The sequence below is a fragment of the Copadichromis virginalis genome, linkage group LG12, assembly GCF_057382275.1.
Source record: "Copadichromis virginalis isolate Kocher_CV1m ecotype Utaka linkage group LG12, C_Virginalis_male_GT1.1, whole genome shotgun sequence".
Taxonomy (NCBI): domain Eukaryota; kingdom Metazoa; phylum Chordata; class Actinopteri; order Cichliformes; family Cichlidae; genus Copadichromis; species Copadichromis virginalis.
This window is the reverse complement of record NC_140629.1, coordinates 23,189,477-23,203,689: the sequence shown is the minus strand read 5'-3', so window position 1 is coordinate 23,203,689 and position 14,213 is coordinate 23,189,477. Positions and strand designations below refer to the sequence as shown.

At 43.7% G+C, this 14,213-nt stretch overlaps 2 protein-coding genes across 3 annotated transcripts in view; one reads left to right on the top strand and one right to left on the bottom strand.

Moving 5' to 3' along the window:
- Positions 1 to 14,213, bottom strand: part of pcsk5b (proprotein convertase subtilisin/kexin type 5b) — a 94,746-nt gene that overhangs the window by 62,229 nt on the left and 18,304 nt on the right. For both annotated transcript variants that reach the window (XM_085475530.1, XM_085475529.1), the window contains exons 4-5: positions 11,277 to 11,420; positions 9,397 to 9,473 (exon numbers count right to left, since the gene is read on the bottom strand). In XM_085475530.1, coding sequence (XP_085331656.1) covers positions 9,397 to 9,473; positions 11,277 to 11,420 — 221 coding nt within the window. The remainder of the gene's footprint in view (positions 1 to 9,396; positions 9,474 to 11,276; positions 11,421 to 14,213) is intronic.
- On the top strand, positions 46 to 6,397 carry LOC146697066 (uncharacterized). Its single transcript, XM_085474035.1, has 2 exons — positions 46 to 6,047; positions 6,351 to 6,397. Exon 1 carries the CDS (start codon positions 46 to 48, stop codon positions 5,836 to 5,838), a length of 5,793 nt encoding a protein of 1,930 aa, XP_085330161.1. The 3' UTR covers positions 5,839 to 6,047; positions 6,351 to 6,397.

The following is a 14,213-nucleotide window of genomic DNA, read 5'->3' as shown; positions in this document are numbered from 1 at the left end:
AAAAAGCATCATTCTCATCAGCCAGATAGTTCTCTAAAAGAAAGGATGGATGAGACGCTGGAAACAAGGTCAAAAGTGTCCAGTTCTTTACGTTCCAGCCAGCTTACATCATCATCTACTGCTGCTGCCAGAGCACGAGCAAAAGCAGAAGCTGCCCGTGCTCAGCTCTCCTTTGCTAAGCAGGAAGCCAGCATCCTAAAACAACAGGCCGAGCAGCTTAAAAAGAAAGCAGATCTGGATGCAGAGCTACACGTACTCAAATCGCAGAAGGCAGCTGCAGCAGCCCTAGCTGAGGCTCAAGCTTGGGAAGCATCTGCGCAAGAGAGTGAGCACCCACAACAGCCCCAGCTGGACGGCATGCAGCAAATCAGCCCATTAGAACGAGTCCAAGAGTATGTGCAGCAACAGTCAGAACTCGGTGACGATCTGCAGACTCCACAAGTTAATCATCCAGAACTCCTATCTTCTCTGGTGCCACAGCCAGCCACGGCCATCGATGCAACACCAAAAGCTCACAAGGAACCAAGTATCCATCAGCCCAGTAGGAGCAACAACCAAGAATTCACACCTTTGCCAGTCTTCCGTGCTTTGAGCCCAAAGAGAGAATCTTGCAACTGGAGCTATGGAGGCGAGCCAGCAAACTATGATCGATATCACCATCCTCAGTCTAAGGTATGGACACCCACACCTGTAAGGAGTAGTCATGCTGACACGTCTGATCTAACGAGATACCTGATACGGAAAGAGATGATCAGCTCAGGCCTGCTGAGGTTTGATGATCGACCAGAAAATTACTGGGCTTGGAAGGCTTCCTTTCTAAGTTCAATTCAAGATCTGGGTGTAACACCTCAAGAAGAGCTAGACCTGCTATCCAAATGGCTCGGGCCACAATCAGCAGCACAAGCCAAGCGAGTCAGGGCTGCGTACATAAACAATCCCACTGCAGGTCTTCAGATGGTGTGGCAGAGACTAGAAGAGTGTTTTGGCGCACCAGAAGTCATTGAACATGCACTTTTAAAGAAAATCCAGGATTTACCGAAGCTGACGAACAGAGACAACCAGCGTTTGAGAGAGTTGGGGGATCTTCTGCTAGAACTTCATGCTGCAAAGACAAGCGGTCATCTCCCAGGCCTTTCACACATCGATACAGCCCACGGGGTGAATCCGATTCTGGAAAAACTCCCATACAACCTTCAGGAGAAGTGGGTTGCAGCTGCCTCGAGGTTCAAGAGAGAGAATGCAGTGTCTTATCCTCCATTTTCCTTTTTTGTGAAACTTGTGAACGAAGAAGCTAAAATTCGTAATGACCCGAGTTTTTCGTGTGTAACCGGTGCCAACGCCAACAATCCTAGAATCGAGACAATGACACAACAGAAGTATCGTTCACATGTCTCTGCTAAGAGGACGGAGATAGCAAGTAATCTGGCAGCCAGCCCAAACGTTCCTACAGGCAAGAACAACTTGGACCCCGATAAACAGTGTCCATTACACTGCAAGCCTCACCCTCTCAGAAAATGCCGTCTTTTCAAAAGTAAGACCCTGGAAGAAAGAAAGGCATACTTAAAGGACAAGAACATTTGTTTCAAGTGTTGTTCTTCTGTGCAGCACATGGCCAAAGATTGTCCTAAATCAGTGCAGTGCACAGATTGTGGTAGTGAAAGACATATCACCGCACTACACCCCAATCCTCGTCCTCAAAATGCAGAGAGCCTGGTGGCTAGTGAAGGGTATGGCGGGGAAGAAAGAGAAGGAGAAGCAAGTGTGGCTGACGTGACATCAAAAAGCACAGAAGTATGCGGAGACTCAGTTGGTTCAAGGTCATGCTCTAAGATATGTTTGGTCAGAGTGTATCCTGCTGGACAACCAGAGAAAGCTGTCAAGATGTATGCTGTTCTAGACGAACAAAGCAATCGCTCCTTGGCTAAAACATACTTTTTTGACATCTTCAACATTGAAGGACAGCTTGAGCCGTATACACTGAAAACATGCTCAGGTGTTGTGGAGATAGCAGGGAGACGAGCCCGTGACTTCATTTTGGAGTCCCTTGATGGCACCACACAGCTTCCCCTGCCTACTCTTATTGAGTGTGATATGATACCTGATGATAGGACGGAAATCCCATCCCCAGAAGTCACTCATTTCTACCCACATCTGAAGGCAATCAAGGGAAAAATCCCAGAAATTGATCCAGAAGCTGACATCCTCCTTCTCCTTGGCAGAGACATTCTGCGTGTGCACAAAGTCAGAGAACAACATAATGGTCTCCATAATGAACCATATGCTCAACGACTCGACCTTGGTTGGGTGATCGTAGGGGAAGTGTGTCTGGGAGAAGTGCATAAGACATCCAACATCTGTGTATACAAGACCAACATTCTACCAAATGGACGAGCTTCACTCTTGAGTGCATGTCCAAACAATATGCTAGTCAAAGAAAAGCTTGGTTGTCACACCTCGAACCTAAGTCTTCAAAGCTCTGCACAACACTTGAAAAGTAAGGAAAGTGAGTTTGCCAGTCAGGTGTTTCAAAGGACACAACATGATGACGTCCCGGCAATGTCAATCGATGACGAGAGTTTCTTGAAGACATTAGATGAACAAGTCTATAAAGACAGTTACAATACTTGGGTTTCCCCATTACCCTTTCGGTCACCACGAAACCACCTTCCCAATAACAGACCTCAAGCTTTAAAGCGTCTTGCATCTCTTCGGAGAACTCTGGAGAAAAAACCACAAATGAGGAAACACTTCATCGATTTCATGCAAAGAATGTTTGTTGAAAAGCAAGCAGAGCCGGCCCCTCCATTAAAAGAAGGTGAGGAAAGGTGGTATCTACCAATATTTGGGGTTTACCACCCACAAAAACCTGACCAGATAAGGGTAGTGTTCGATTCAAGTGCCAAACATGAAGGGGTTTCCCTCAATGATGTGCTCCTGAGTGGACCCGACTTGAACAACACTCTCCTTGGGGTTCTGATCCGCTTCCGCAGAGAACCTATAGCAGTTACAGCGGATGTGCAGCAGATGTTCTACTGCTTCAAGGTGTGCAAGGAACATCGCAACTTTCTGAGGTTCTTATGGTATGAAAACAATGATCTCCAGAAAGCAGTGAAAGAGTTTCGAATGACAGTACATGTATTTGGCAACAGTCCATCACCAGCAGTTGCCATTTACTGCCTCAGACGAGCTGCTAAGCAAGCAGATGACTCCACTACCAGTGCAAGGGAGTTCATCACACGCAATTTTTATGTGGATGATGGACTTGCATCTTTTCCTAATGAAGCAGAAGCCACTGGTGTCCTGCGCACTGCCCAAGCGATGCTAGCTAAATCAAACATTAAGCTACACAAGATTGCATCGAACAGCAGCAGTGTTATGCAAGCATTCCCACCAGAAGACTTGGCCAAGGATTTGAAAGATCTAGACTTAGGAGTGGAGTCACTACCTCTTCAGAGGAGTCTAGGTCTAATTTGGAATCTGGAAACAGACAACTTCACCTTCTGTGTGTCGAAGGAGGAGAAACCCTTGACAAAAAGAGGGATTTTGTCTGCAGTGAACAGTTTATTTGACCCTTTGGGATTTGTAGTGCCAGTCACAGTGGGAGGAAGACATTTAGTGAGAAACCTCTCCATTGAACAGTATGACTGGGACACACCATTGCCAGCTTCAAAACAAGAACACTGGAAACTCTGGAAAGACTCTATGAAAGACTTAGATCAGCTCCAGATCCCAAGACTATATGTTCCAGTGTCTTTGTCTACACAGACTCAGCACAGAGAGTTGTGCGTGTTTTCAGATGCATCAGTCATGGCTATAGCTGCTGTGGCTTACTTGAAAACAATTTCTGCAACAGGAGATATCCACGTGGGATTTGTTATGGCAAAGGCAAAGCTGGCCCCACACCCAGCGCACACCGTGCCCCGTCTTGAGCTTTGTGCTGCGGTTTTGGCAACTGAAATGGCAGTCTTCATCCAAGATGAAATGGATATTGACATTCATTCTGTGAAGTACTATACTGACAGCAAGATAGTACTGGGCTACATATATAACACCTCACGCAGGTTTTATGTCTATGTGTCAAACAGGATAGCACAGATCAGAAAGTCGTCTCGTCCAGATCAGTGGCATTACATCACCACTGAAGAAAACCCAGCAGACCATGGAACTCGGCCAACAACTGCTGCAGCTCTCAAAGGCACCAATTGGTTCACTGGACCATCATTTCTATTGGGCCCTTCAAAACGACTCCTTCCCCAGAGTGATGACTTTGAGCTGATACATCCGGAGGTGGATCCAGAAGTTCGCTCTGAAGTAACGACCTTCAGCTCAATGGTTAAAGAAAGCTCGCTTGGAGCTCAAAGGTTTCTTACATTTTCCACTTGGAGAGCTTTGACTCGTGCAGTCTCCACACTAATCAAAAAGGCAAGGAGTGTTGCGGATACACATGGTGGCAACACTGGGGATGAAGAAGAACAAGCAGTAAAAGTGATCATTAAAACTGCACAACAAGATGCCTTTGCAAGGGTGTTGCAGTGTCTAGCCAAAGGGGACCGAATCCCAAAACAAAGTCCACTGCGAAAGCTGACACCATTTCTGGACAAAGATGGGCTATTAAGAGTTGGCGGCCGTATGTCCTCAGCCGTTATGTCTTTTGATGATAAACATCCTCTGGTCATTCCCAAGACGCACATTGCTACATTATTGGTCAGAAGATATCACGAACAGGCTGCGCACCAAGGACGCCATTTCACGGAGGGAGCTATTAGGTTGGCAGGACTTTGGCTGATTGGGGGGAAAAGGCTTGTATCTAGTGTGATACACAAATGTGTAACTTGCAAAAGGCTGAGAGGTAAAATGGAGGACCAGAAGATGTCAGACTTACCATCTGAAAGACTTTCACCAGATCCATCATTTACTCATGTAGGGTTGGATGTTTTTGGACCTTGGATGGTGACTGCCCGAAGAACAAGAGGAGGGCATGCGGAAAGTAAACGATGGGCAGTAATGTTCACTTGTTTGACTACCAGAGCTGTGCACATTGAGGTTATAGAGACTATGACCACTACAAGCTTCATCAATGGGCTCAGACGTTTCAGTGCCATAAGAGGGCCGATCAAAACAATCAGATCAGACCGGGGAACAAATTTCACTGGAGCCTGTAAAGAACTCAGACTTGACACATCAGATTCTGAGGTGAGGAATTACCTTAAAAGCAACAAGTGTACTTGGATATTCAATCCTCCCCACTCTTCCCACATGGGTGGGGTGTGGGAGAGGATGATTGGTATCGCTCGGCGAATCTTAGATGCTCTTCTTCTGAGGCTGAATCCATCGTACCTCACACATGAGACACTTGTCACCCTGATGGCAGAGGTTACCGCCATTATAAATTCAAGACCATTGGTCTCAGTGTCTTCTGACCCAGAAGCACCGGCAGTTCTCACCCCATCAATGTTGTTGACACAGAAACGAGATACGTTGACTGCTCCCTCTGGGGATTTTGATGTTAATGATCTGTCCAACAAACACTGGAAAAGGGTCCAAGCACTTGCTGATGCATTTTGGAAGAGGTGGAAAACGGAGTATCTGACCACGCTTCAAACACAGAGAAAGTGGACAACAGAGAAGCCAAACCTTCAAGTGGGAGATGTTGTACTGATGAAGGATTCGCAAGTAAAAAGGACTGAGTGGCCTGTTGGACTTGTGATTAAAGCCTTTCCTAGCCAAGATCATAGAGTACGTAAGGTGGAAGTGAAGGTAGTCAAGAGTGGCACTCCTAAAGTGTATTTGCGGCCAGTGTCGGAGGTTGTTTTACTACTACATCCAGGGAATGGGTAGTGGTATAATTCATTATACCAGGCGGGGAGTGTGCTGCCACTGCTGGGTGCAGTAGCTCCACCACCCCACTAGGGGGAGGAAGCGGGTTTGTGTACTCAAGTTTCTCTAGTAAATATAGGAAAAGTTCATGGAGTCTGGCCAAGTTGATACCAGCACACAAAATATTAGCTCTGAAGTTGGCTGTACTGGAGCATGAGAAATATATGCTTGTAAGTACGATTATATTCTGTGTTCATGTTAAGCATGTGATGTAAAATGGGTTGTTGACTCTCATATTTGAAGCCGGCATGTTAGCTGCATTGCCGATGCTAATTGTGTTAGCATGTCAATAGGAAATTCCATTGTGTGTTAGCATCAAGCTAGAGGGATTTGGAGTTAACATGTTTTCATTTATTTTTCTTGGTTATACCAGCTATAGTTCAAGTTGCTAAGTCTTCAGTCTGTACTTTGTAATGTGAGAAATATATTATGTTCCAGATGTATGTTTTAATATGCTTTTCTTATGTTTGTAGTTTTACAGTGCCTTCATTAGGGAGACAAATAAACCCTGCAATGAGAACTGGAAGCCTTTGCCTCTCCTTTTGAAGAACTGTTTATCTATCTGCCAAACTGGGCATCAACGTACAGGGAGGGCAGAATAGCCATCAATATGTGCTCATGTTCAATTACTCAAAAAGCCTCCAAAGTTAATTTGTGAAATTAGTCTGAAATAACTCGATAAATCCGTGAATCCTTCTTCCGTCTGATGACAGCAATGCTAAGGTGAGTTGTTGTCGATTTCCAAACTTTTTGTCGGTACATGCAGCTGTTTTTGCTGCCGTTAGCCGCTGTTAGCTGTTAACCCAACATTGCTAGACTCACAGACACTTAGCTGGAGTTACGTTGGCTTATAACCAGCTGTTGTTATTAATTAGTGGCTTTTGTGAGCCATCTTGAGATTGTGAGGGATGCATGTCTAATGTACTGACAACAAATAATTGCAACAATATCTGGAAAAAAATGAGCATTTTTAATGCAGGTTGTTGTGTATCATAGAGCTCCGACTTTAGTACAATAGGTGAGGCTTGAAGATAATGGAGAGGATAAAATTTTATTATTGGATTGTCTCTTTGCGCTTTAGCTTTTTTGGAGAGGTGGACCCTTTCTCAGATGATAAAATATGTGAATGACCCTTTATATCTCGAGTCTGAAGGTCAGACACTAATTAAGTTTTGCTGGGAAGCCCCACGTGCACCTACAGTTTCTCTTCTCCTCCCAATTTGGCATTCTCAGCCACTGTATTCAAGATGAAGGGGCAACATGGTGGCTTCCACAAACTGACGCCCATTCCTATATATTTTTCATGGATTAATTCTAAGATTATGAGAATGCATCAGTTTGTAATTTCACACTAACTAATCAAAAAATTACAGACTGTACCTTTAAGAGCATCTAGGCTGATGCGATTTTGATATTTTTTCCCCCATTTTTGTCAAATTATATTTCAATAAACTGTTGGTAATATGCACTTTCACTGTTAAATAAATAAATGATCCAAAGACAATACTTCAGAGAGGAAGAAGGAGACTAATATAGTGATAATGCAGTTGTTTATCCCCTCCTGCTTGCTGCTTATACACATAGACATCATAAATCCACAAGCATTATGTAACTGCTGACAATAATCTGCATTTTGATCCCAGATGTAGTTAAATTTAGCTTATCCCTTTACATAGCTAACAGATTACGTGCCTCATGTATTCAGATAAAATTATCTGCAGAAAATCATCATATAGAGAATGATAAACTCAAAAAACAAAAATAAACCAGATTTCTGTTCCACATGCTTCACAGTCAAATATAAATCCAAACCCAAACAGAAACCAGCTCGTTAAGCTGCATCGTGGCCCTCATGTCTCTTTAAGACAACGTATTACCAGCAGGGACTGAGCCATTGCCACGGCACTTGAGCTGCTGTGCCAAATACACATACACACACACCCAAAAATCACTCACTGAGCCAAACTGGCACAAGACAAGTGCACAGGCAAGCGAGTTCCAAATTACTTCTTCATTCTCAGCTGACTGCAGGTTTCCCCCGACCTTATAGACAGTACATTTGCATAATGACTGAAACTAGCACCACTGAATGAACAATGGGCTCTGAGGTAAGTTTCTGAATCATTAATATGTAAACTGTCATGACCATTGACCAACAACCACTGATCAAAGCTCATTGATCATTGATCAGTGACCATGAGTACCGTTCACAGAGAGTTGGGGAATGGCTGCAATCACAGCATTGTAATAGGGCGAAAGATGTACCCTTAGGCCCCCTCCTCGATTCAGAGATGGTCTTTCCCTCTTCTTTGTAAATGGACTCTTTGACTCCCCGCTCAAACCAGCCTTCCTCCCTGTTCAAGATGTGTACATCCTTATCATTGAAAGTGTCCACTGGCCTGTAGGTGTTAATAGACTGCCGAGTCCTGGCCTGATGAGTTAGCTCTTCTGTATTGAGCCATCTGCTTCATCAGAGGTTGTTTGGTTTCCCCGATACACCACACTACTCTGTTTGTGTCGGGGGACCAGATCCTTGATGCGGACAAATTTTTAAAACAGCGTGTTTTGGTGTTTGAAAGCCAAAGATATGCATTGTTTAGAGAAAATGTTTCTCGACAGTCCCGATACTCCTGAAACATATGGGATCACCATTTTTGCCGAGGCAACAGTTGTCCTTCTTCTCTCCTGGATCGGCTGGAGAGAAGAAAGAAAGCTTTCTTCAGGTGCCTTCCCAGCTTTGACAAATGTCCAGCTGGGATAACAACATTTACTCAGGGCCTTCTTGATGTGATGTTCTTCTGCTTTGCTGGCCGCTGTATCTGTAGGGCTGGTGTTCGCTCTGTATTGTACCGTCCTGAGGACACCCAGTTTGTGCTCCAGTGATGAGAGTCGAACCTTAAATACTGATCCATATGCGTAGGTTTACAGTACACAGCAACATTTAAATGTCCCCCATTACTGATGGAAATCTCACAGCTAAGAAGGCTAAACTGTCATAAATCACATCCTCCCTGGTGAACTTAATGCAATCAGTGGTTGTTGATCAACGGTCATGACAACTTGCATATTAATGACGCAGAAACTGACTTCACAGCCCATTGTTTGTCAGTGGTGCTAGTTTTAGTCATTATGCTAATGTACCTTTTATAAGACTAAGAGGAAACTGCAGTCAGCTGAGACTGAAGAAGTCACTTGGATGAGCGACGTTTCTCCCACTGAAAAAGCAACGTCCAGATGAACAGAATCAACTCTTTGGGATTTCCTTACCTGACTGATTGAGCATGCATCAAGACAAATATGCTAATATAACTCACTGCACCACAACAGAGTCAGGACTCAGCAAATACAAACATATTGAAGCACAGAGCTTGTTTTAGAAATCAATGAAGGGAAAAAAAATTATCCTGAAGAGCTTTTGGCAAAAACAAAACAGTGAAGCCACATGCTTATTTTCTAAAAACCCTGTTACAGTTAAAATTTAATTTCTTGCTCTCTCTGTTATGGGGTAGATTTCCTTACTTGTTCTCGTTGGTCGCATCATATCGAGGCATGGGATCCACATCGTTGCTGTTGACATCATAGCTTGCCTGAGGGTCCTGGAGGAGACATGGAGGTCAACACAAGTATAACAAAACATCATCACACACACACACACACACACACACACACACACACACACACACACACACACACACACACACACACACACACACACAATATCAAGAAAACAAGTGAATTCATTAGTAGAGTAGCTTCTCTAACCCAATCGAAGAGTTCACATCAACACGACTCACAACAGTTTTGTAAATCGAATGCAATCAGAGCTAACCCAATCTGCGGCACCACTGGCCCTTCGGCATAAACAAATCTAAGCATTAAGAGTAGCTAATAACAGCAGCGCAAAGAGGGTGTGAATCATTTCATCTGCGCAGCTGATTGATGGCTTTACCTGCTGCCTCAGGCCAACAAGTTAGTTCAACTATCAGTTCTCGGTCGTAGGTAGACATACCTCAGCACGCACACACACTAAAGTATGAGCCCACAGAGAGATAAACATGTACACACAGCATAACTGCACATCTGCAAGTTTAAGGAAGTTTTTCTCTGGAATTTAATTGCAGACACATGATGGGCTGATGATCCAAATGGCAGCAAATATCACTACCTAGGTCATCACATGACTGCTGTCTTCTGGAACACGACTTGGTTACATGGTAAAGAGAAACAGTGTGATTACAAAGCAGAATTTGTATTATTAAAATCACAATTATAATTGTCAGATTTTTATTTTTATTTTTCTCCACATTTACATAACTAGAAAAAGTTGCATTTCCTGCAAAAATGCAGTGTGAATGCTGTGAAGTGAAATCTAAAAACAGCAGAAGAAGGAGAACCATCTGCTGAAAACACTGTGTAGAAGCTCAACTCTTTGCTGAAAACTGCTGTATTTGAAAGGGTACACTGAACAGTGTCAATAAAGCGTACATGCAAGCGGGGAAGATGTGCGGCAACCGCCACAGGTAGGATTCGAACCACGGCAGCTGCTCATCCCACTGAGCCAAGCCAGTTCTGGTCACAAAGAAAGATATGATGAGAGGCAAAATGTACACTGTGCAGAAGAAGCTGAATTGTGCTGAAAAGAGTGGAAAATCTAAACTTTCTGCTGAAAAAAGCTGAAAAGAGGTGAAGAAGCTGTAGTTTCTTCTGAAAACAGCTGAAGAATCTGGAATTTGTGCTGAAAAGAGGTGAAAAAACTGAAAATTCTGCTGAAAAGGGGTGAAGAAGCTGAAATTTGTGTTGAAAAGAGTTAAAAAGGTTGAACTTTTAACTGAAAAATTATTGCCATAAGGGGGATTCGAACCCAGACCTCCCGCTCTGAGAATGGCTGCTCATCTCACTGAGCCAAAACACAGGTGACCCCGGCAAGCAATATCAGTGACCACACTGGTCATGTGGTCCCAGTCATCTCAATGGGACAAAATATGGCATAAAAAGCTTAATATTTCAAAAAGTATAAAAGTTCTGAGCACCAAAAGATATAGCAGTCATTAGCAGAAAGAGCAGAACAGGTTAAAATTTGAATGGTGAAAATTGGATGAAAACTGAGGGAGTAGTTAAGCGGAAACGGAGCAACTAGAATAATAAAGGATAAAGAATAAAGAGAAACAGGATCACAATAGTGTGGCACTGCATTGCTATGTATTAATCAGTGCACTGTGTTGTATATGTGGCTTGTTAATCCTGAATGAGGCAGACTCATAGCCATTCATGCAAACACATGCAGGGGCATTTACATTTGAACTCATACACTTCCTCACTTGTCACACACCGACTCAAAGCCAATATGCGCACACACTGCCACTCATAGCCGCCCTACACGCGCATACATACACACTCACGTAGTTCTGATAGAGGTCTGGGTGGTTCCTCTCGATCCCGTCATCTAATATGGTCACCACCACATCTTTACCCGTGTAGCCCCTCTTCCACGCTCCCATGATGTTCATATCCGACTGGCAATTATGGACGTCATCGTTGCAGTGCTGCAGAGATGGAAGCAGATGGTGAGAAGAGAGCAGGTGGGGATAAACATATGAGGTGGGAGTTTAGGAACTCCGTCATGTTATTGCAGATGTTCAGCTAGGAGTTACAAGTTATGAGCGTACTCATGTCACCTTCTTTCAACTTGGAGCAAGCAGGAGAGTTCTGATTTTACTTAGAGGGGAACGATTTCACTTCAACAACTCCAATCGAGTTAAAGCCCAGCGTTTTTGAAAAATACCTCACACAGTGCGTTTCAACCATTAGAAACAGACTCCAACTGCAACTACACACTGATCACCAACCAGTCATTACTTGCTGCCATTCAAGACCTGCATGATGTCATTGGGAATAGGGTGCCAAGAATAGGGATGGGAATCCAGAACCAGTTCCAACTGAGAACCTTTTCCAAATTGTCCAAATCACCGGAATCATCTGCCTCCAGGCTTACTAATTCCCTTTGTCAATGCTGGCATGCTCTCTGACAGTGGAAAAGAAAAAAAAACAATGACGTCAACTTCATGACAGAGAGGAGCTTCTGCACACCTGAAAGTTGAGTCTTTTTTTGTTCCGTTTCAAAACTGTGTTTAAACTCAAAGATAAACAGTTTTGCTCATGGCGAATACCTGTGTGGGCCTATTTTTTCCCCACCCGGAGAAAACCGGTCAAAGGTAAGACGTTAGTCCTTTTGTTAGCTATGATGTCAGCTGCATCCTTGCTCTTTAAGCAAGCCCACTAAGGAGGTAATATCCCAAAACCTGGCATTACTTCTCTGCACAAAACTAGAGCAAAAACATAATTCAAACATTCTCTCTATCGAGAGAGAGATAGATCTATCTATCTATATCTCTATCTATTAGGGGTGCAACGATATTCGTATCGATATTGAACCGTTCGATACAGTGCTTTCGGTTCGGTACGCATATGTATCGAACAATACAAAATTTGTAATTTATTTTATCAACTTTTCTTCTGACGATGCTGTCTGTGTTGAGCGCTCAGTGAATCTGCGTTCGACTACTCCGCCTAGGCTGCACTGTCATATATATATATATATATATATATATATATATATATATATATATATATATATATATATATATATATATATATATATATATATATATATATATATATATATATATATATATATATATATATATATATATACACATACATATACACACTGAACAAAAATATAAACGCAACACTTTTGTTTTTGCTCCCATTCCCCATGGGATGGACGTAGAGACCTAAAATTCAATCCAGATACACAATATAACCATCCCTCCCAAACAGTGGTCACAAATCAGTCCAAATGTGTGGTAGTGGGCACATCTGCTATATTGAGATAATCCATCCCACCTCACAGGTGTGCCACATCAGGATGCTGATCTGACATCATGAGTAGTGCACAGGTGTACCTCAGACTGCCCACAACAAAAGGCCACCCAGGAATGTGCAGTTTTGTCTCACAGCAAAATGCCACAGATGCCACAAGCAATGAGGGAGCGTGCAATTGGCATGCTGACAGCAGGAATGTCAACCAGATCTGTCGCCCGTGCATTGAATGTTCATTTCTCAACCATAAGCCGTCTCCACAGGCGTTTCAGAGAATATGGCAGCACATCCAACCGGCCTCACAACCGCAGACCTCGTGTAACCACACCAGCCCAGGACCTCCACATCCAGCAGGTTCACCTCCAAGATCGTCTGAGACCAGCCACCCAGACAGCTGCTGGAACAATTGGTTTGCACAACCAAACAATTTCTGCACAAACTGTCAGAAACCGTCTCAGGGACGCTCAACTGCATGCCCGTCGTCCTCATCGGGGTCTTGACCTGACTCCAGCTCGTCGCCGTAACAGACTTGTGTGGGCAAATGCTCACATTCGATGGCGTCTGGCACGTTGGAGAGGTGTGCGCTTCACGGATGAATCATGGTTCACATTGTTCAGGGCAGATGGCAGCTGAGAATGTCCCAGTTCTTGCATGGCCAGCATACTCACCGGACATGTCACCCATTGAGCATGTTCGGGATGTGCTTGACCGGCGTATACGACAGCGTGTACCAGTTCCCACGAATATCCAACAACCTCGCACAGCCATTGAAGTGGAGTGGACCAACATTCCACAGGCCACAATTGACAATCTGATAGACTCCATGCGACGATGTGTTGCACTGCATGAGGCAAATGGTGGTCACACCAGATACTGACCGGTTCTGGGTCCCCAGACCCCCAATAGCGCAAAAAACTGCACATTCCAGGGTGGCCTTTTGTTGTGGGCAGTCTGAGGTACACCTGTGCACTACTCATGATGTCAGATCAGCATCCTGATGTGGCACACCTGTGAGGTGGGATGGATTATCTCAATATAGCAGATGTGCCCACTACCACACATTTGGACTGATTTGTGACCACTGTTTGGGAGGGATGGTTATATTGTGTATCTGGAATGAATTTTAGGTCTCTACGTCCATCCCATGGGGAATGGGAGCAAAAACAAAAGTGTTGCGTTTATATTTTTGTTCAGTGTATGTGTGTGTATATATATATATATATATATATATAGATAGAGATAGATAGATATAGATAGAGATAGATAGATAGATAGATAGATAGAGAGATAGAGAGAGAGAGAGAGAACGTGTCAGTTTTTCCCCACAATAACACAGTTATTGTCCTACATTAAGTCTCTAATTTAACAAAGACACTTTACACTTTAAATCTTGAGGGACTTCGATTGCCAATCCTAAACTATTATCCTGGATCACGATGTGTGACTGGCAGATA